This window comes from Sparus aurata, chromosome 1 (genome assembly GCF_900880675.1).
Source record: "Sparus aurata chromosome 1, fSpaAur1.1, whole genome shotgun sequence".
NCBI classification, from domain to species: Eukaryota; Metazoa; Chordata; class Actinopteri; order Spariformes; family Sparidae; genus Sparus; species Sparus aurata.
In genome coordinates, this window is record NC_044187.1 from 35,026,295 (window position 1) to 35,049,046 (window position 22,752).

The 22,752-nt window shown below is 39.5% G+C and overlaps 1 protein-coding gene across 1 annotated transcript; it reads left to right on the forward strand.

Annotated features, from left to right (window-relative positions):
• Nucleotides 1–1,343: 1,343 nt before the first annotated feature.
• On the forward strand, nucleotides 1,344–20,772 carry LOC115582706 (ribosomal protein S6 kinase beta-2-like). Its single transcript, XM_030418837.1, has 17 exons — nucleotides 1,344–1,602; nucleotides 2,622–2,643; nucleotides 2,800–2,854; nucleotides 4,041–4,078; nucleotides 4,176–4,290; nucleotides 4,853–4,921; nucleotides 5,102–5,249; nucleotides 7,164–7,221; nucleotides 8,803–8,903; nucleotides 9,415–9,505; nucleotides 9,915–10,005; nucleotides 11,251–11,358; nucleotides 12,426–12,488; nucleotides 14,556–14,633; nucleotides 14,864–14,971; nucleotides 15,152–15,264; nucleotides 16,210–20,772. The coding sequence occupies exons 3-17, from the start codon at nucleotides 2,801–2,803 to the stop codon at nucleotides 16,385–16,387; spliced, it is 1,413 nt and encodes a 470-aa protein (XP_030274697.1). The 5' UTR covers nucleotides 1,344–1,602; nucleotides 2,622–2,643; nucleotide 2,800; the 3' UTR covers nucleotides 16,388–20,772.
• Nucleotides 20,773–22,752: the final 1,980 nt, after the last annotated feature.

The following is a 22,752-nucleotide window of genomic DNA, read 5'->3' on the forward strand; positions in this document are numbered from 1 at the left end:
AAATTGGCACCATCGAGGCAAAACAAGGAAGGTGAAGAGGGAGAGTGGTAGAAAAAGTCAGAGGGAAAATGAGAGGGAACAGATGGGCATTTGCTTGATTGAGTGAGCTACAGGATAGGGATCTGACGACAGCAAGGAGGCTGACAAAAACAGGCACATCTTGTCTGAAATAACAGACTGTGAAAGTGATCGCTTAGAAAATCCAGGTGTTTTCTAAGGACTGGCACCTGTGTCGCATCATAGATGCAGCAGTACAAGAACATGTGCAGAGAGTGCTGCTGAGACAGTACAGAAAATAACTCCTTGACTGCATGCTCTCAATTTTGGGAGTCACATCATCGAAGAAATCAGGTGTGCTGACTTTGCTTTAAGACATTTTTCAAGCTAAAATGTCAAACATTTGATGGTTCCAGCTTCTGATAAATGAAGAGGCCTTATGTTTTGGACTTAATGCTTGACAAGCAGGGCTCTGGGAATTTGTAAATGAAAGAAAATGTGTGCAAAACCTCTTTAGATTTGTATGAATACTTTTTTGTGGAAAAAGACAAATATTACTGTTCCAAGCAGAGTATTTTTCTGTTAATGTATTTTAATAGACTGTTGTGCATCCTACCGGTCATACAGCGCCCCATCCCCAATAATGTCACCAGCTCCACTGCACACTTCTTACAAAGTTTGAAAGCATCTCTCTTGAGCTATTGTCTACTCTGGTCTCAGTGTCTAGTCCTACTTATCTGAATGAACATAATGTGCTTCCTTTAATAAAAGTAGGCTACATCAATGTCTCCTCATGTGAGATAGAACACCCCCCCTGACTGTGGTTATATTGTGTGGTCTGTCCTTTTTTCAGGTCACCATGGTGGAAACGAGGTCATGTGGCTTGGGCACTTGGGTCTGCTCAGTCGTCCTCCTGCGGGGGCACCAGCACCAAAACACAATATATGCTGAGCTAGACCAGCATATATTGTGTTTTGGTGCTGGTCTATGCTGGTTTTTCCAGCAGGGTGGTTCCACACCTGTCATATATTTTAAAATAATCTACTTAAAATTATAATGTGTCAGTGGAATCTTTTCACTCGCATCCGTTGCATGTCTGTCCGTCCTGGGAGAGGGATCCATGTAAATCTCACAGAGGTCTCCTCCACTTTTTCACTGCTACAAAAGTTTTTTTTTTTTTTTTTTTTTCTAAAATCGATGTTTTAGGACAGAGGATGTCGTTCATTGTGCAGATTGTGAAGCCCACTGCGGCAACGTGATTGTGATTTTGGGCTATCTAAATAAAACTGATCTGGCTTCGCTAACCCAGCTGTCACTGTTTTTCTTTTAGGACCAAGCAGGCGGAGGGAGGACACCTAAATGACGTTGGCGGTTAAAGGGTCCAACCCGCGTCAGTGACAACAACAACAGCGCGGCGCCTGCATGCTGGATAGAGGAGCATGAAGGAAGGGAACCGAAACGTCTCCCTGTGTTGTCGCTGGTTAGTTTGACATACGTGTGAGAAGAGCAATGACGGACACGGCTGCGTGTTTGTAATATCTATTCCGCTTTTAAACCCACCGGACAGCGAACTGAGAGAAGGAACAGCCGGAGGTTCTATCACAGGTGATACCCTAGCATTAGCATGTATTTTGACGCTACCTGTCAATCCAGCTATCAACGTGACGTTAGCTCACACCTGCTAACGTTACGGAGTCAGTTTTAACCAGTGGAGCATTTGCGGGAAAGGGAAGCCCCCTCGCAAACATACAGTCTAACTTTATAGCAGTCCAATTGAACCCAAACTACAACATTTGCTGTCTCGTTCACTTGTGTAGTTTAGGTTGCCATCTGGTTAACAAGCATGCTAACGTGAGGAGTTAAGCTAAAGGCCAGGTCTGTCAAAGCATTTTAGACTGAGACGGCTGTAACTTAAGATAAGTGTAATTTCCCAGAGTAACATGAGATACGAAATATCCCTTGACACCACATAATTTAGGATAAGGGCGCAGAGACAGTCGTCAAGTTCTCTCTCAAACTTAAAGGTGTAAGGTTAGCTGTCTCATGTTTTGCCAAGACACATTTGTTACCTGGTGGAGGCTAGGCTAACGTTAGGTTGTAGATTGGCCCAGTATTCTGAATTGACACTCACGCACGCCATTGGTTTTCAACATGGTAACAGTAGATTTGTGTAGCGTTGGGTATAAGAGCTTAAGATTGCTTAGATCACTGGTTCAGTTGCTAGCCAACCAAAGGATCATGGGTCCTTGGAAACATCTCAGACCCAGTAGAATACAAAATGCTTAATTCTGATAGATCATTGGGGGAAAAAAAATAAAAAAACAGGGGTTACCATACTGGAATCCCAGGTTGCCCAATCATCTATTTACCATTTATCATTTTTTTTATGCAGTCTGTTCATTTACAAATCTGTAAAACAACAGTGTTGCTTCATGGAATAAATTGGGTATTTCTAAGATTATGAATACCGATCAGCATTCGGTTTAAGATTGGCAAAGGGTAATGTAATATCCAGACAAATCCTCTTGCAAAGCAATGTCCATATACTATACATTGTGGAAATCTAACTGAGAAATGTTTGTAGAAAATGTTACTTATATTGATTATATGCTTTTTCCCCACAGATTTAATAGAAGTCAAATCAAGGTACGTATGACCTAGGCCTGGTCATTGCCTGTTGCTCAGGAGACATGTAGGTTTCATAATTGCCAAGCCATGCTACATTCCTCATTAGGGTGGAAGTTTTAATGAGGCTGTGGTTGAATGAAGCACACCAGAGTGACAGTACAGTTTCTGTTGCAGGATGGCAGGAGTGTTTGACATAGACTTGGAGACTGAGGACGTCAGTGACACAGAGGTCTGTATCTCCCAGTTAATGATAACACTACTGCTGAACAGTTATAACTCAAATACACAAGAATGAGAAAACTGTTTATTTGCCTCGGCACAGTTTATTCCTGACATAACACTTGTAGTGTTCTTGCATATGTAGATTTAAGCCACACTTTCAAACACATTTCCATGAACGATTTAATACGAAAATGTAGAACACATCTTATTTGTTGTGGGATACTTGGCTATAACTAGCTATGGCTCGATACCACCTTTTCATGGCCGATACCGATAAGACAACATCTGCCAATACCGATATCAATCCCAGAGAGCCTTTCCCCTCTTTGAAACAACAAATTTGTAGATAATACATCTGTATGGAAGCACATTGTGTTTTCACCAGCAGTAACTAAACAAGACTCCTGAAACAGCTGAAAGCGAACCAGACAAATGGTCAGATAAAACAGATGTTTGAAAGTACACACAGGACAATAGAACAAAGGGATCCTGTTAGAAGCTACAAAAGTGTTGAGAGCTTAACACTGACTTTTCATAACCTTTCTCTCAGGTTTCCTGCACAGACATGAGTTTAGTATTGTTCTGAGGGGGAGACAGGGGCTTAGTATGCATTGGCTGCAGGTCCATCGCTGGCGGGGCTCTGCTCACCTCAGCGCAGAAAAACTTTAGATGGAAAAGCAAAATTAGCTCAGCTTGGTTTGACTCGGTGCACCCAAACGTGCTGGTTGAAAAATGGCATTGGTTGATGCAGTGCACTTATTTTTCTGGCACTCGTCATCTGTAAAACATTCAGCGTTCGTGATGTTGGAAGTTTCCAATGATGCTGCCAACCCTTAAACACTTGCATTGCATAAATTGCACTAGGCTGATTCGCTTTTTTCTTCTGTTAGCTAAAATTAATTCCACACAGCTGACATGATGAGAGTCTCACTCAAGCTGGTTCCAGCTAGCCATGGACACATGCTGGTCTCTTTTACAGCAGGTCACGCGTAGTTTAAGCATTTCTTTAGGCCAATAAATCAGATCAGATTATACATTTTTCCCTCTCAGATATCTGATCCTGAGATTTTGGCCAAAATAGGACCAACACTACTGAATATCAGATCGGCACATCCCTAGCTATAACCATTTAACATTTTGCCTTTCTATTTTAACTTTGATAAACCTTATGGCTTGTTGTTCTCCATCTGCAGGATGATGTCTGCGACTTCACTGTGACGGAACCAGAGAAGTAAGTTGAATTTACCATTTCATCTAAAAGGAAAAGGATGCAGATATAGTACAAGAACACATTTTTACCAATGCTGTTACTTCTCTGCCCGTCCCAGTGTTCAGACAGAGGAGGTGGAGCTGACCAGTGAAAGTGTCAACAGAGACAGTGAGAGAGTTGGACCTGACTGCTTTGAGCTTCTTACTGTTCTGGGAAAAGGAGCGTATGGCAAGGTGTGTGTGTGTGTGTGTGTGTGTGTGTGTGTGTGTGTGTGTGTGTGTGTGTGTGTGTGTGTGTGTGTGGTGTGTGTGTGTGTGTGTGTGTGTGTGTGTGTGTGAGATTGTGTACATTTGGCCCCTTTTTAAGTTGACATCTTTCTCTTGAAATGAGTATGCTCCCTTGTTTTCATCGGGAGTATTACTCAAGCAACAAGTGCAGCTGGCCATGTGCTTGAAGCATGTTGAAATAGGCCACAAACCGGGGCTGAAAGACCCTGACTAGAAGACCCATTATGATTTAGTAAAAGTTTTGTGTTGGGAAGGGAAGAATATATTGTGTTTTGGTTGATAATTACATCCAATATTCACCTTTTTCTGATTATTATTATTATTATTATTATTATTATTATTGATACAATAGATGGGTAGGAATGTCCTTGGAGATACACCCACTTATCATCATGTGCTAGCACCAATGATGCTTAAAATAGTATGCCATGATGATATCTGTTTATCAGATAATGTCTGACATTTAAAAAAATAATAATATTCAAATTAAATGTCTTTTTTTTTTCAGGTTTTCCAGGTGAGGAAGGTTCAAGGTCCACAGACGGGGAAGATATTTGCCATGAAGGTCCTGAGAAAGGTATATTGTTGCAGCCCACATCTTTGTCCTAAGATCGAAATTAGGAGATAAACAATACGTGATGGTGTTCCTCTCTTTCCATTGATTCTTAATTCTTTTGTCTTATCTTTTTTCTTACCCTACTTCTGCTTGTTCTCACTTTTAACACTCTAATTTTCTCACTTGTTCACTTGTTTATAGGCCAAGATAGTGTGTAATGCTAAAGACACAGCCCATACACGAGCGGAGCGGGAGATCCTGGAGACGGTGAGACACCCATTCATCGTGGATTTGCTCTACGCCTTCCAGACTGGGGGAAAACTCTACCTTATACTTGAGTGTCTGAGCGGTAAGACTGAGGTATTGAGGGATGGACTGATGGTATGGATGATAAAGACACAGGAGCAGAGACTGCTGCCATGGACTAACTTTTGTGCTACATACACACCCTCATCTGATCTAAAAAAAATTTTTTAGCATTTATGGCAGTGTTTCCCCTATATGCACCTAGCAGCGGCGGACTGCCAATGCTAGGTGTTTTTTATTTAATTTTTATTAAAAAAAATTTTAACGAGGAGAGAGGAGAGGTGGAGAGTGGGCTCAGTCTTGTCTCTTTAGAAACGTTATATCATTTTGCGCTATGGACGCTTCATATCCAAGTCAATCACACTACTGTTTGAAATGATTTATGAAAATAAATCATGAACCACAGTGGGCCATATATAGAGACTATGAAGCCTGTTACTAGGGATGTCCCGATCCGATCTGTAGGATCGGGATCGGAGCCGATCTGGGCATTTTTCCGCTGATCGGAATCGGCAATTTTGAACGTGGACCCGAGCCCGATTTTTTTTTTTTTCCTCTTTCATTCTCTTAACGTCAGAGCACAATTTGTGGCCGAGCGCAGACGCGCGTGTGGTGTTACTCTGGCAAACCTGTGAATAAAGTGTCTGCAGTGTGGAAATAACGTCAATTAGAAAGCGAAAGCAGTCCAACGGCGACATGTAACATCTGCCATACGGCCGTTTCGCGGAGCTGCATTTTACTACTCATATGATACAGCATATACAAAACAAAAACTCAAAGAATACAACGTGTTCACTCGAGAGTACAGGCAAGGAGACCAAAGCAGCAAACAGTCGCGGATACTTTCAGTTAGGAGAAATATCCTCAGCGACATGTCCACAAATAATACAGAGAGGGTCATCAAATTAATCGCTCTGGATAACCAGCTCATCTCCGTGGTAGGGGATCAGGGTTTTCTTCGTCACCTGGAGTTTTTGAATCCCCGGTATGTCCTACCATCTCTGCATTACATTTATTCCACTTTCGAGTTACAACATGCCGGTATATGCGCACTAGTTTCGTGGGTCTCATACAGCATGTAAAGCAGGCAATCCAGGAGATGCTGAACGCGTTAATAGACAAGCAATGTGTCCACGTCATTTTATGTGACAACGTAAAGTACATGAAATAGCAAAAGATTATATGGAGGTACCAAGCGTGAGCTGCGTCTCACACACACTTCAGCTGGCTGTACACGAGGGTCTGCTGTCACAGTGCAGCGTCACACACTCACCTGCTAACACAAGGAAGGTGGAGGCCTATGTTGTTATAGCATATGCAGAATAAGAAAGAGCTATATTAAAGTATATACTTTGTTTCAACAAAATAATAAAAACCTATTAAGGAACAGCTTAGATGCAGGTTAATTTTTTCTTAATGCAGCTGTATTATCTAGGAAAATATTAGTTAAGGCCAAGTATCGGATCGGGACTCGGTATCGGCAGATACTAAATATTAAAGGACTCGGATCGGGATCGGGGTAAAAAAAACCTGATCGGGACATCCCTACCTGTTACGCTATTTCTTACAGCTGTTAGAATAATGAACTTTAATATAACAATTTCGGCTGCCAGTATCCATGGTTCTGTTGTCATATTATGCTTGGCAACTATCATTGTCTCTGTCAAAGAAACTTTGCAAGCGGTCTCCTTAGCTCTGTTCCGTTCGGTGCCATGCTGCGCTGCGCTGTCTCTCAGCATACACCACAACAGAGGTAACGGGGGTAGCTTTGCTTTTGCACACGGGCAAACACTCACTTCCACTGCTACAACTCCATCCTAGGGGAAACACTGTATGGAAATAACATAATTGGAAGGGGAAAGGAATAAAAGGGATGAATGGAGAAATTAAGGAAAACATGTGAAGAAGATTCTCTAATGCCTCTAACCCCACCAACCCTACTGTTGTTTATCACTAGGAGGGGAATTGTTCATGCAGTTAGAGAAAGAGGGCATCTTCATGGAAGACACAGCTTGGTAAGGACTCATATGGTACTTCTGGATTTTAAAAACCAACAACACTTGTTAGGGTTATTCCATACCAACCCACCTAGGCCCTTAATGTTGAAACATCTGTTAAGTTCTTGGGACCTCTCAAGGTCCTATAGCTGTAGCTCCAATTCTTTTCTAAGCTATGAAGTTTTGCCCTCTGAGCTAAATTTGATCATTTTTCTTATTCTTTGTATGTGTATTCTAAGCCTCACCAATCGTATATTTGTGACTGGATTGGGTTGATATTTGTCACGAACATTTAAGAAACCCTAATGCATACTTTTCATAATGGTAATAGGTGTGTGTGTGTGTCTGTGTGTGTCTGTGTCTGAGATGCATATTTATCCTGATTTTTTATTGGAATTTGCAAGTTACAGCTCATTGGTTGGTTCATCTTTAGACTTGCTGTTTTGTTGTTTTGGGCTGAATTTCAAAATCCCTCTGGACTGATTGCAATGGATTCAGATCGCTTGAGCACAGGGTGGGGAGGCTGACTCCTGATTAATGAGTGCCAATCAGGGTGTGATGACACCCTTTTTATTAAGGCTTAAGAGAGGTGGGGAATAGCATTTATAGATTCATCAATAGATTACTTCAGTTTCCCATTTTATTTCATTTGGGACTTGGTAGCTTGTAAAATCCCATTTCAGTTTGATAATCCCCTAAAGAGGCATTTGTTTAATATCCAAGTTGTTCACATTTGGTGTTCCCTTTTAGGTATACTTATTTTTGTGTCTACTTATTTATGTAGGTTTGGGCTGGCTTTGAAATGCAAATTTCCTGTACCCAATGAAAAACTGTCCCAACAGGAAAACCTCAAAGTCAACACAGTGCATCTACATATGAAATAAAGCCGCTGAATATAAAATGACAGCCAATGAAAAGTATTGAAAATGAACTTTTTAGATTTGATCAAATGAAGGACTAGCAGAGAATTGTCATATTTATATCTTCGATATAATCGTTAATACTATACAGAATCAAGGTTTCAATGCAAGAAAGTGAAACCTAGTGGAGATGTACATTTATGAAAATGAAAGATTCTTTGATCAGTTAAAAGATAAAGTATTGTTATTCATTTGATAACTGTTTATGTTCTGCAATTCTTGGTTATCCTTTGGGTTTCTTGGATGTTCAAGACAAATTTCAAGATGATCCAGTGATAAATAAGCAACTGCTGAGGCTTGAATACACATACGGTACAGAAGTATATCAGTTCTTCACAGCATGGGGATCCTCATGTTTCCTGGAGACGAGATTTTAAAAAAAGTCCACAGTTCATCCGGCCTATTATCCTCTACTAGTGTGGAGGCGGCCTGCTCCATCAATAAAAAACTCCATGAAGTCCTTGCGCCAGTTCTCCATACTAAAACAATTTGGCTTACGTTGTTTCCAGTTTATTAAAATGATCCGTTTAGCTTTAGAAAAGTTCTAAATTCTGAGTTGGCATGAAATGACCCTTAATTGTAAAAAGATCACACATTGTTACATTCTTTAGAATCACTTTTGCAATTTAGATCAGATCAGTCTGTCTGTTGGAATCAAATAATTTATGTCTGTGTGTAGTTTCTATCTAGGAGAGATCACACTGGCCCTAGGTCACCTCCACTCCAACGGGATTATTTACAGAGACCTTAAACCTGAAAACATCATGCTGAATCACGAAGGTAACACTCATCATGCAAGTAAATGTGAAAAATACGAGCTCTTCAGATACTAAAAATAAATGCTATTGAAAGTACAAATTTTCTGATTTAAAATGCAAAATGATCGTAAATACGTCAGGCTCCTGTAACAGTTTTGGGGCACAAACTGACAGAATGAACTGACCTGTGACCCTTAAGTATAGTGTTGCTCTAGAATTGTTAAGATTTACAGACAGTGAAAACTAAAAGTCACTTGCGTGTAAAGTCATTACTTTTATGGATAATTGAATTTTTTTCCAGGTCTGAAGTGTGAGATCTAATGTCACTGTCATTTTCCCCAAAATATGTGTTTTGAATGTTTCATTTCAAGTGCCCCTGTGGATGTGAGCACCATTTGGCATGTCTGCGTTGTTTCCTGTTTAGCATTGTGGTTGAAACACTATAGTGTTATTTCCTCTTTGTCTGTGAGTAAAAAAGTAACCTTAGCTAAACCACAATAGTCTCACTTCAGTGTGTTTTTTCTCTTTAAAAGGACACATCAAACTCACTGACTTTGGACTCTGCAAGGAATCAATTCATGATGGAAGTGTCACACACACTTTCTGTGGCACCATAGAGTACATGTGGGTAATACTGCGCTCACTCTAACAGTACACACACACACACACACACACACACACACACACACACACACACACACACACACACACACTACCATTTTGTTCTATTGGAATGAAAAAATGTTATGCTCATGTTGATGCAGGATATTAAGATACAAAATATTTAAACACAATTTATAAACTTGGAACATCAGTGTACAATGTGTGATTACATTTTGTGTGACATTTGCATATTTCATGCATTGTATATCAGTACATGTAGCGAACAAATGTAATCGTATATTAAATTTAGAGTTTTCAGTATTTTCTGAATCATTAGACATATTAAGTGCATTTCCAACATTATACCCTGTTAACACACATCCTCAAACTATTCACATGTGCATGATGTGTATGTCTTCTTCTCTGCCAGGGCTCCAGAGATCCTGACCAGGACGGGTCACAACAGAGCAGTAGACTGGTGGAGCCTGGGGGCCCTGATGTATGATATGATGACCGGATCAGTAAGTTAGAACTGTGTGAGAGAATAGTAATTAATTGTGAGTAAGGATTCTGAATATAGTGATGGGCTGTCATATTGTCATTTTGTTCCCTTTTTAAACTGATGAGTAAGAACCTGCTCCACATTGTCTTTCATACTCATACTCAGAACACCTCTAAAGAGATGCACCCAGGCTAATATACCAGCCCAGTTTTCTCCTCTTATCATGGAATAGTGGTTTCCTGAGCCTGAGGGCTGCAACCGCTTAGTCAGAGAGTGAGATCATCCCCCTGATTCTCATTCTGAGTAGCTTTTATCTTCCATCTCATTTTGGTCTGTACCCAAAGCTTGTGACGATAAATGAGGGTTGGGAAGAGAAGAAAACTTTTTGTGTCCAGCCAGCTCTATAACTGAGAATGGCCTGGGTGATGTCATGTCACACCCTGCTGAATCTATTTTATTGAGGGAGAAAACTAGTGAGGTGTAGAGTACTAGAGTACTAGTAGGGACTTGGCTGTGAACTACTACAAAAATTACGAGATCACCATGTTTCCACTAGTTACTGAACATTACTACAGATAAGAATGATACACAACTTTTCATAATTTACATCTCTATTATCTCGTGGTTCCATTAATAACACTGACTTTGACATCACTGCTGTCTTGTGGCCTTTATGAGTCATTGTGCTGTTTTTACAATATTCACAATGCAAACACATAAAAAACTTGTTGATTTTGACTACAATGTTAGAATATGTTTAATATTTAATCTTTCTAACTGTCCATATTAAGTGCAGTGCTAAATCAATACATTATGAAGTCTTCATGATTGCACATTTGTGTGGGGTAAGCCTAATGGAGACAGGTCTTAGGGGGCTCTGACTATACTCATAGAATTGCGGGTTAATATATAACCAATGATCTTCAAGCACTTAAAGTATATACATTTCAGCCAGATTAAGGAAAATGTTAATTTGCTTAATCTGGCTGAAATGTATATACTTTTTATTTCTTCACTTCGAGAGAAAAAAAGTGGCAGAGCATGTGCGCTCTGGCACCGCTACACCTATGGATGTAGTTCAATCAAGCAAAATAAGGGGAACTAGGTTGAAAGTGTTTTGTAACTACCACATAATTGCAACAGTTTGTGGAAACAATAGTTTTTAAGTCATAAAAGCAGCATTGTGTGCTACACTGTCTCGTGGCTAAGTGTGCAGTTTGCCTGTTCTAGTTACTGCTGACTCACTCCTGTGATTCTCCACCAGCCTCCATTCACAGCTGAAAACAGGAAGAAGACCATTGACAAGATTTTGAAGTGTAAACTCAATCTGCCCCCCTACCTGACCATTGATGCCAGGGACATCATCAAGAAGGTACTATAACACACACACACACGCTGATAGATTAATGGCAGGAAAAAACATTTTGTACATTGTTTTGTCAGCCATAGGGAGTATTCTGAGTAGATGGCAATGAGTCATTTTTTACTGATGGAAATAGCATTGAGTCATTTTTAGTCTCAAATGATCAAACAAAGTGTTCTGATGCTCATGTTTTCTTACAGTCCGAAAGTATGAGGTGCCTTCACCACTAATTTAAAAGAGTCAATAACACCATCTTCTGTTTGCATTAGTGCAACTATTATCATTGTTGAGGTTTCCTCCCTCAGTAAAACTACTCTGGCAGTGTTTTGATATGTTTTTTCTTCTATAACCACCAATAATGAGCATAAAATGTGCTTGTTCTCATTTTACCATGACAAGAAATGGGAACCTCTGATATTAACGCAAAGTAGATGCGTGCTGTTGACCAAAATAAAAGAATTCTAGATTTATCCCCAACGCCCCAAACCCTGCAGAGTAATCCTCTTCAAAGCAATGCAGCAACACTGACATGAGGGTAAACCTCCTTTTTTCAGTGGCGCTTTAGACGCCATCAAAGTTTGGATTTTTAACAAATCTTAACAAATTCGCTAGTTGTACTTTTTCTGAATATTTAGATCAGTCTGTCCAAACCACTTTTTTTCAGTTTAGTGTAATTGGCAGCACATGAGGTTCCATCTTCTGCATTTATATCTTCATTTGAAATGACACCAACGCTGCTTCAGGGTCAAACTCTTGCTTCATTGATCAGTTGTTTTGGTCAGTAGAATTTTATAAAATGTCCGTATGCCAATGTTTGGTTTTGTATGATGTCATTATATATTATTAGTAGTCCTTCCATATGAATTACCATCAGTTACAGTTAGATTCATTAATCTGTCTGACTGTATTGTAATCCAATGAAAGTATCTATCTTTCCCTCCTCATTTTAATTCCATTATTTTCTTTGTATGACTGCTCACTAAAAACAATATTATGAAAACAATTTGACTGAATGTTGGAAAACTTAGTTGCTATAGAAAATGAATCTTTATAAACCCCACTGTATCTTTTTTCAGCTGTTGAAGAAGAATCCAGCCCAGAGACTTGGCTCCAGTAAGGCAGACTGTGCTGATATTCAGGTAACTAACTGTGGTAACATTTCATTCACACACATTCACCAATAGTGGTTACAGCTACACTTGACTGTGTTAGCTTTCTGCCTGGTGTTTTCATAGTTTCACTGTATAAGCTAAAAATACATCTGAAGACAGAAAACAGAAAAAAGCAAGTAGTGTTTATCATAAGTACATGGTTCCTCAAACATATTACTTAAAGTATCTGCATATGATTTTGTTTTTAACTAAGGTTATGGGTCTGGAATGATTGGCAATCACAGATGTAAGCCTATATATTTCAACAAAGGGATAAAGTATAAAATCTAAACTTTTCGATTTTAGTCAGGTTTCGTGGCCATTTGAGAATAGATTTCCAAGCTCTCAAGGTGCACTTAAATGCACCATAACGTCCCTAGTCAATGTCTATGTGCTTGGTCTTACAAAGCAGAGACATTATTCATTATTCACTCTCATTATAATACTCTACATCTACATCATATCAAATGTTATTTATAGATCCATGTTATTGTAAACATTCAGATCAGTGGTGTCATTTGTTCTTGCGCAGGTCGTGACGTATGACTATTCCAAAAACACCCAAATCTGAAATCATATTTCCTCAGAACTGTCTCACCATCTCATTCCAACTTGGAACGCAGCGGAGAGGGCTGCACTGCTTGATAACGAAATTATCATCGTCCGTTTAAGAAATCCAATATAACATCAGATATCACCAAAGAATGAATACTGTGAACATAACACAATAACACAAGCTTTCAATTTCCATATAGCCCAGTAAAATCCGTGCACTACAGTGAACGCCATCAACTGGGCTGTCAGGCGCACACTGTGTGCCACTTTAAGGGCACTGGATACAGCACCAAGGCTGCCACACCACACTGCCTTCTCCAGTCAGCTCACCCGATAAATCTTTACAACCAGCACATGTGGATTGTGTAAATTAAGAATGCGTAGAATGTCAGTGACAACTCTCACACATTCACTACAGTCCATGTCTTCATTGTGAGTCATTGTGATGCAGTAATTCATGCAAAATGAGCCCCGACCAAGTATTGACTGCATAAATGAACAAACTTTTATGAAGATCGACATTTCTGTATTATAAATCCTTTTTTTAATCGCTCTAATGTAATATTTTGAGTTACTGGATTTTTGATTTTCATGAGCTGTAAGCCGTAATAATCATAATCAAAAACAAAAAAAGCTTGACGTATTTCACTAAATGTGTTATTAATCTAAAATAAATTGCTCACTTTCTGAATAAAAAAAAGAACTTTTTCATGACATTCTATTTTTTTTGTGCTGCACCTGTTCATGGGTGTGTGAAAGCTTTCAACCATGACTGTAGCTATATCTATGCAGAGACACAGGTTGCCCGCAATTGACACCAAAGCATCGCAAAGATTTTTATAACATGACTTTTTTTGTACATTTACCTGCCAGTGTGGTGGAGAGACTGGAAAATATAGTCACATTTTGAGTTTGTTGGACTATACATTTACAGTAGTTGTAAAATTAAGTGCTAGAGAAAACAAGGCACACTGTGCATCTGCAATTTAGGAGCTGACTGTAAATTCTGCGATGCAACAGTATTGCTCCAACTTGGAAGCAACAACACACAATGAGCTGTTTGTCCAGCACAACCCACATATTCTCGATTGGGCTGAGATTTGGCGATTTGGAGCCAAGTTACACATGATGTAAAAGTATAATTTGATTCTTCAGACCAGGCTAAATTCATTGCTCCCTGGTCCACTTTTCATCTTCCTGTACCAATTGTAGCTGCTTTCAGCAGTGGACAGGGGTCAGCATGGGCACTCTGCCTGTCAGGGGTTTTAATGTTATGGCTGATTGGTGTATAATGCCTAGTATAAAAACACAATTACATGCACAACAAGAGCTATCAAAGTGGACCAAACAGACAGCAGTCAAACTAAACAATGACATTCGATTCGATTCAACTTTATTGTCATTTAAGATACTGCAGACACTATTGTTCAGGGACTAATGTTCATTTGGCTAGAAATGGTGCCCATCGAGTATATAAATTGATTAGCCCTTTTGTTGCAGAAACATCCGTTCTTCAGGCACATCAGCTGGGATGACCTGCTGAACAAGACAGTGGAGCCGCCATACAAGCCACGGCTGGTAGGTCATCAAGTTGTCCTTGTATGCCCATTATATTGTCCAGTAACTTGTTCAGGTAATATTATGCTTGTTATTCTGAGCTAGCAGAGTTAATTCTGCAAACTCTGCTCTCACTCTTTTATTCTTTCTTCTCAACCAGCAACTTCTATAGTTTCATGTTTTTAGACCTCTCTGTGTGTTTTGTCACAGAGTTACAGACCCTCTTACCTCTTCCCTCTGTCTCTCTGTAGCAATCCGACGAGGATGTGAGCCAGTTTGACACCAGGTTTACCAGACAGACACCAGTGGACAGTCCAGATGATACCTCACTCAGCCACAGTGCAGAGCTTGCCTTCGCTGTGAGATTCTCCTCTTCCTCCTCCTCAGTCTTTTGTTCATCTTAAGTTAAAGCCCTAAAAACTACAATCTACTGGAAAACAACCCCGAGTTTCATTTCCAGTAATTAGTCAAGGCCAGTACCACAGTAACATTATCCATCTGTGATTAATTGTTGTGAAGGATTAATCGTTTTCCTACAGGGTTTCACCTACGTGGCTCCATCGGTCCTTGAAAGTCTCAAGGAAGGCTTCTCATTTGAACCCAGAACACGACCTGTACGCAGACACAACAGCAGCCCACACACACCCATCAGGTAAGGGTCCCTTGGCCATTTTCACCTTAATTAGGTGCTTTTGATAGCCATCAACAAGCTTCTTGTAGTCCTCTGGCTGACTTTTTTTTTTTAAAGATTTTTTCCCGGCATAGACACCTTTTGTTAAGCAGTAGACAGGTAGGAAATATGGGAGAGAAAGGGGGATGTGACATGCAGCAAAGGACCTCCGGCCGGAATCGAACCGGGGTCGGCTGCGTTTATGGAATGCGCTCTAACCACTCGACCATCTGCACGCCGACTCTGGCTGACTTTTTAACCACTCCTTTTGAAACTGAGGGACAAAAAGCATGATAACACATGTACTCGTACCAAAACAGGACAAATAAGGAGCTGCTGTGGAGTGAAGTCTCCCTCTGATCCATTCATCGCAGTCAGATCACAGAGAAACCTCTTCATTTTGGGTTCATATCGATGTGGTTCACGGCTATTTTTACTCACAATACTCGCATGCATTAATAGCTGTTATGGTAATTTTGGTTGTAGTTATTAAGTTAATCATTAATCAGAGTTGACAGTTGAGTACCTTTTACCAGACTGAATTATTAAATTGGCTATCTCTTCCCTTCTTCAAGGTTGTTGCTCCCCAGGCGATCTAATGTATATTAGATCTTATTATTTATCAATAATAATAATTATCCCTGATAATCATTATTATCGATAGGTAGATTAAACCTAAACTATCCATTAATGTTGCACAAGATGCTGAACCCCAAACTGCTCCAGATGTGCTGTTTAGCACCTTGCATGGCAGCTGCTGCCATCAGTGAATGAATGTATTAATTACTGTAAGTCGTTTGGACAAAAGTGTCTGCTAAATGCCCTAAATGTAAATGTAATGTAAATGCATAATAAAGGCCTAACTGAATGTATCAAAAAAACAACCAGATCAATAAAAATCTGTTTTTTTCTTTCTGTGTCTTTCAGTCCTCTGAAGTTTTCCCAAGCTGGACCCTTTAAATCCAGCATGGATGGAGAGCCAGACCTTTTCTCTCCCACTTCCCCATCAGCAGCTCCTGTTACTGTGCAACTGGAAAACGGAGCTGCCAGTCAGCCTATCAGGACGCCTGCGAGGAACAAGAAGCAAAAGGGACATCGGAGATGAGGAGGACAACTTCATGAGCCAGCGTGCGCTGCAAGACTGCGGTCAGATTAACATATTTATAGTACACAGTCGGTGCCGAGGCATAGAGCTTAATAGTGTTTTGTTTTGCTTGTATCATGCTTTTTGAAGTGGTTTAACAAATAACAGGTGTACGTGGGGCTACTATTCAGGACTTCCTGTTTGCTGTAGAACAATCTGCAGGTAGATCACTCTGCACGGGTTCACTCTATCAACATGGAATTTTCATGCTTTTACTTTGTGAAGAAAGAACTTCAGTTTTATCATCTGTCTCAGATGGTCACCTTATTTCATAAAGCTTTAATGTACATCTTCCATATGTCTGCACTTACATTTTACACTGTCACACTAATATATGGAAAACAATGACCTGTATAACAGTATTTTCTACAAAGAACCATTGATTGCTCTCTACGAACTCTACTGAATTTGTCATGTTGATTCAAGGTCAGGAAATGATGGACTGATTTATAACAGGATTTCATTTTGTATGTTGCAGTTACAGCAGAGAAATCCTGTGATGTGAAGTGTTGTGGCTTTAATTAGTTAACCAGCTTGTAATAAATTCACCAGAGTTTGTGCAAGGAGGTAGACTGTCACAGGCTGACATTTAATTAGAGAACTGATGAAGGATCACTTGGTTGAAGTCCCCGATTCTTTTCCATCATTGTCGAACTCTGAAACTGACCTTCATCTGTCGGGTTATAGGGATCTACTGAATGAAATGCTACATCCCACTCACTGTCTACTGCCAAAGCTTTAACACATCCAATCTTCACATTGTACAAATGGACCAATCGCACTAAACAGAGTGTGCTTGACAAGAGGAATATACTGCATTTAGGTGAATGAAAAGGTTGTAATCCTTATTAAAAATACCCCTTGTATATAATTAGAGTATTGACATGTGATCACTTATACATATATAAAAATCATATAATTAGTACAATGTACAGTCAAAACAGGCTTTTAAAAGCAGTGTTCTCACAAAACAAATTATAATCTTGTATATAAAGAGTATTTTGGGTTACTGAACAAACCTATTTTTCCACATGATACCATGTCAAATGGTATTTAATAAAATAATTACAATCTAGATATTTAAAGTGCTTAATTGTCATCGCCTAATATGTTAATGCTGGGTTAAGTCACTGCAGGCTTTCTTAGTGAAACAGCAGTTCAGTTGATGCCAAACCTCTTTCAGCTTTTTTCTTTTCTTAATGAGTCCTAGACTGAGTTAAATTGAATTTAATAGTTTTTTAAATTTGCATAGTACAATCAAAACAGAGTGTTAAGTTAGGAATGCATGAGTGTTGAAGCACTAAAACACAGGCAGCTCTTTAAGGCAGCAAATACAAAATGATTTAGGCAGGGATTATCAGTGTAAATATTAAACGTTAATTTAAGAAAAAAGAAAATATTTTTGACAAAATATGACTGATATTTAGTATTTGGTTTAGCAATCGTTGAGCTATACAGCTTTCAATCATTGCCTCCAAAGGCTAAATCATCCATTCCCTTCAGTGCTTCAAAGTGTTGCCTGTCTGTCGTCGTCTTAACTGGAGAATAAAGAATGTAATAAATAAGTGATGAAATGAATAACCACACGAATGTATGCAGACAAAAATATCTAGTAGAACCATGAATTCATCATGGTATACAAAAATAATCATATAAACCTTTGGCCACGCCAGCAGCATTGTTGTAGGAATGGCAATGTCAGTCTGTCACTGGTTGCCTCAGTACATACAATCAGGCATTAACACTTTCGGGATCACTTAACTTTTCATCTAGTGCCATCACCAGGTCTAAACGTTACTACATGTGTTAACATGCTAACATGCTCAGATGACGAGCATGATAACCATTAAAACCTACCTGCTAAGCATCAGCAACAGCATGTTAGTATTGTAATGTGAGCATTCTGACTTTAGCATTTACCTCAAAGTAATGTTGTGCTGAAGTACAGCATCACAGAGCTGCTGGTTTCCTCATGCAGTCATGTGAGCAGGTTAACCTTTATGCTAAGTCACTATGCAGCGCCTGTCCATTAGAACCCATTAGGGTTTGTTGGCCTGAGAAGTATTGAAGTCCCCTGCTGTTGACTTGTGACTAGTTAACTTACATCAGTATTAATTAGGGGTGTGATGAGATCTCATGCCATGAGATCTTGCGATATTAAAAGGTGACAATATTTTTCGTCAAGGAGAAAAGCAGTCATGCGATAGCAGTACATAAGAGAGGCAGACCAGCAGCCAGCATGACACAGTCTGACAGTGAACTAGCATAGAACATGCCCCTGCTGCTTTTAAATCATTTGTGTGGCAGCATTTTGGGTACCCGGTTGAAACAATAGACACCTACAGAGTGACAGACAAGACACGAACAATATGAAAGCACTGTATGGAAATAGTACCGTACACTGCGGCCAGCATGACCACTATGCAAAGACACCTACAGAACCCAACCACTCTGAATAAAACACTGAAAGGCTAGACAATGCTGACAGATGCCTGAAAAATGGTAAAGGTTGTAGTGCAGTTTCGCCCACTTTCCAAGTCCCACACTGGGGCAATCGTAGCCAAAGTTTTCCAAGCAGCTGTCACTGACTGGGAGCTTAAAATGCCAAACCATGGCATCACTATTGTGACTGACAATGCACATAATAGCCTAGTAAATCTTAGGGCGCATTCACACTTGGCCCAGTTGCTCCAAACCGTGCTGAAACATGATTGTCCCTCCAGTGAGCAACCGTATAATGCCGATGCACACCACTCCCAACTGTGCCAGTGCCAGGGTAGTGTGGGATGCAGAGCACTCACACTAGTCAAACAAACTGGACTTTGGGGGTCAAACGTGCTTGGGCATGGTACCGATTGCCGAGTATGAATGCGCCCTTATGCTGGGCTGTGTAGTTGCAGCCAGCTCTCAGCTCTGTATCATGCTTAAAAAGAAAAATGTGGTCAGTCTCTGTTTGCACTTAGTATTGAGAGAGTGCTACTTTGATTATGGTTTGCACTCATTGTTTGGATTTAATAATTACTAAGATTAATAAGACTAAGATAAACTTAGTGTTGTTTATTTGTGTTATTTATACTGCTTTTATTTTTTGCTCTCTGTTGGTGGAAATGAGATCAGTTAGAAGCTCACACATAGTTCATGCACAGTTATAAGGTTTAAAGAGACTCATGAGAAATCATACATCCGAGAAGCCAGTCAGCTGAGTTTGTGGCTAAACCTCCTACAGTGTTTGCATATTGTTTGTGTCTTTTACTGCATATGATAATAAAATCCCAGTCAGAAAGTAGAACTGAAGTAACATTCATTACAAGATGATTACTAGGTAAAACATTTTAAAATTGACCTACATTCTTTTGCGTTTTGTGACTTTCGATTGAATAAAACATTATTTTTCCAGTCATGTATTTCGTTATTGAAATTTTCCTAAAAACAGTGTTAAAATATTGTGTACTGCCTCGTCTCCTGAGCAGAGTGTATCGTCACACCCCTAGTATTAATTGGCTGTTCATTTATTCAGATAGAACATGGCATTGTGGAATAAAACAGACTTTTGAAATGAAAACTGCTGGAATTCATTAAAGATGACGACCAGAAACACATAATAATGAGCTCAGTTTTAGGCTTTTATTGATTGAGTCAGATGCATTTTTGACCATTGTCACATGATTATTTCAGAATAGTTTGTTTAATATCGGGCAGATTGTGTCTCCATAAAGATCAAGCAGCCTTTTTTCTTTCAGAAGTGATCGTTCTGTTTTCCTGCCTGTTTGCGGGTCCCTTGTGCTCACATCCGTGGTATTCTGACCAATACTGTCAGACCAGTTAATTCCTACCTTCTTCCGACAGCCTTCCTTCATTAACACTGGATACAGAGTACAGAATGTTTGATGCTGAGCTGTGAAATTCCTGTCTCACCACTGTTTGAATTATACTCAGAGAAATGGGTAACTCTTCACACTGCAGTTTGTTTCTGTAATGTTGCTGAATCTATAGAGTGATGGTATAAACTGTTGTACATCATGAATTGCAAACAGTACAATGCAAGATAAAAAAAAATAAAAGACGGAGACGCGGGGCTCTGTTTCATTTTATTTTGTTTATTTTTTGTCCAAACTCCAAGTCGCCATCAAAAAAATAGCAGTTGGGAAACTGGAATAGCTTTTTTTGTAGTTTTTTATTCTTATTTATATAATTAGCAGTGATTATGGAGTGATGGATACTATGGAAAAACATTGTACATCTTTGAAGTTAATAGCAATTTATAATCTAAATATTTATTTCAGAAAAATGTTGTACATCTGTTAACTGGTGGATGTGTTATGAATAAAACAACATTAATAGCCCAATTTTTGTGTAAATGTTTTTTATCTAGCTTTCACTTTCACTACTTTGAAGAAAACACAGGATTCCAAGTATTAAAGGTCTCCAGTCAGTACATGGTTACCAGATATAACGAACTAAAATCAAAGATATGTCCATCAGTATTTCTTAGTTAAAAAAAAATAAAATCCCTAAAAACCTTGTCTTCAAAAGGAGAAACGCAAACGGACTTTTCTTAACTGCTCCGCTATTTTTGACAGTGTACACATAAAGATTTCACAATGTTCATCACCATTTAAGTTATAGCAGTTAGTGCCATAAAGAGAGAGCCATGATGATGTTTGTTGTTGCTATGATGGTGGCCCCTTCCACTGAAGCGTGACTTGCCTACTATGATGCAATATCAACCGGAATATTTGGTGTGGGGTTTGGACTGAGTACAGCGGACTATGAGAGCTGACCAAAACAGAGCTAGGCTAAACACTCAGGCTTGAGTATAACACACTACAGCTGGATATTGGACTTCCTCACTAGCAGACCTCAGTGTTCAGTTTGGCAGTCACACACCCTCTATATTATTGCTCAACACTGGAGCCCCTGAGGGCTGTGTGCTCAACCGCCCTCCTCTTCACACTGTACACCCATAACTGCACTACCAGTCTTCAGGAGAACTCTACTGTGAAGTGTGCAGACGTATTATAAACAACGATGAGAGTTCATATTGAGAGGAAATCAACAATCCTCAGTGACGCACGGAGGACAAGCTACTGCTTGTCAGAAAAACCAAGGAGCTGACTGTTGATTTTAGAAATAAAAGGAGACATAGGCACATATACCTGTATACATCAGTGGAGCTGGGGTGGAGCAGGTGAACTTTTCACATTGTTTCTTCAAAATAGCATCGCTGATGGGGCTCACTCCATTTTGAAATATTTAAATATTGCCAATCTTTGTGAGTCATCCCCACTGTAACATCTCTTCATATTTCATCAACTGCTTCTGGACAAATTCAAGCCAGCATCACAGTTTGGCTGAGCTTATAGTATATTTTGAATATTCCGTATTGCGATCGAATCTCAGATGTTTCACAAGGTTTGTGGTTTTGCCACAGTGCCTGACAGTCCTCTGAGAAATGGAAAAGCTCCACACGTGTTGGAGGTCAGCCAACATCAAGGTCACCTACGATTCTAAGTCGACCACACAGTTGTGGTTTTGTCAGTGCATCACCCATCAAGTTACACATGGTTAATTGATTCATTGTTTGTATGGGGCTATTGATGAGTGCAGCTTTAAGCAGCTGCTTTCCACTTTAGACATTTGCTATTAATTAGAGAAACTGGATTTTACATGATCCAAATCAAGTTGGGTGACATTTGAAGTGACTTTTATTTCAGGTTTTAATTATAAATAATTATAAATAAGTTCATACACATGATGAACATCAGAGACATGTCAAGGACGACTGATAAAAACCTTGGCTTTAAATGGCCAACGGAATCTTAAGCACTTAATGACATTTTCCCGAGATACAAAAATGACTAATATATTTACAACAAATACAGTAATTGCCATCAGGTGCACCTTCAAGGTTAAGCAATCTGACCTCTCTGATATTCACTAACTGATTAGCGGCTTATTTATTTCATTTCCGAGAAAGCCAGAGTCAGAAGGTGCCAGCTTAGGGTCAGTGACTCCAGCATCGAGCATCAGAACAAAAAGAAAAAAAGACATCCCAAAACACCAGACGCAAACCTCCAAACCATTTTTACGACCTTTGGTGTTTGGAAATTAATTGCAGTTCATATTCACTAACTGTCCACTGACCTCAAATCAAAGGACATTGTACCTGAGTGTTTGTTCAGGTTTCTTTGAGGATTGTCTGACCTCCTGGCAACTGAACCTGCAGGCAACATACAACTTGAAGAAATACTGATAAATGGAAATCTGACTGCAAACATGCTGATTAGGTTATCACGTACATGTTAGGTACACATTAGACTAAAAAT

Bases quoted from the DNA above. Each gene is read 5' to 3' on its own strand.
- LOC115582706 (XM_030418837.1), top strand. From the start codon at position 2,801: ATGGCAGGAGTGTTTGACATAGACTTGGAGACTGAGGACGTCAGTGAC. The intron at 4,291-4,852 runs GTGTGTGTGTGT...TTTTTTTTTCAG, and splicing joins GAAAAGGAGCGTATGGCAAG to GTTTTCCAGGTGAGGAAGGT. The intron at 5,250-7,163 runs GTAAGACTGAGG...GTTTATCACTAG, and splicing joins TATACTTGAGTGTCTGAGCG to GAGGGGAATTGTTCATGCAG.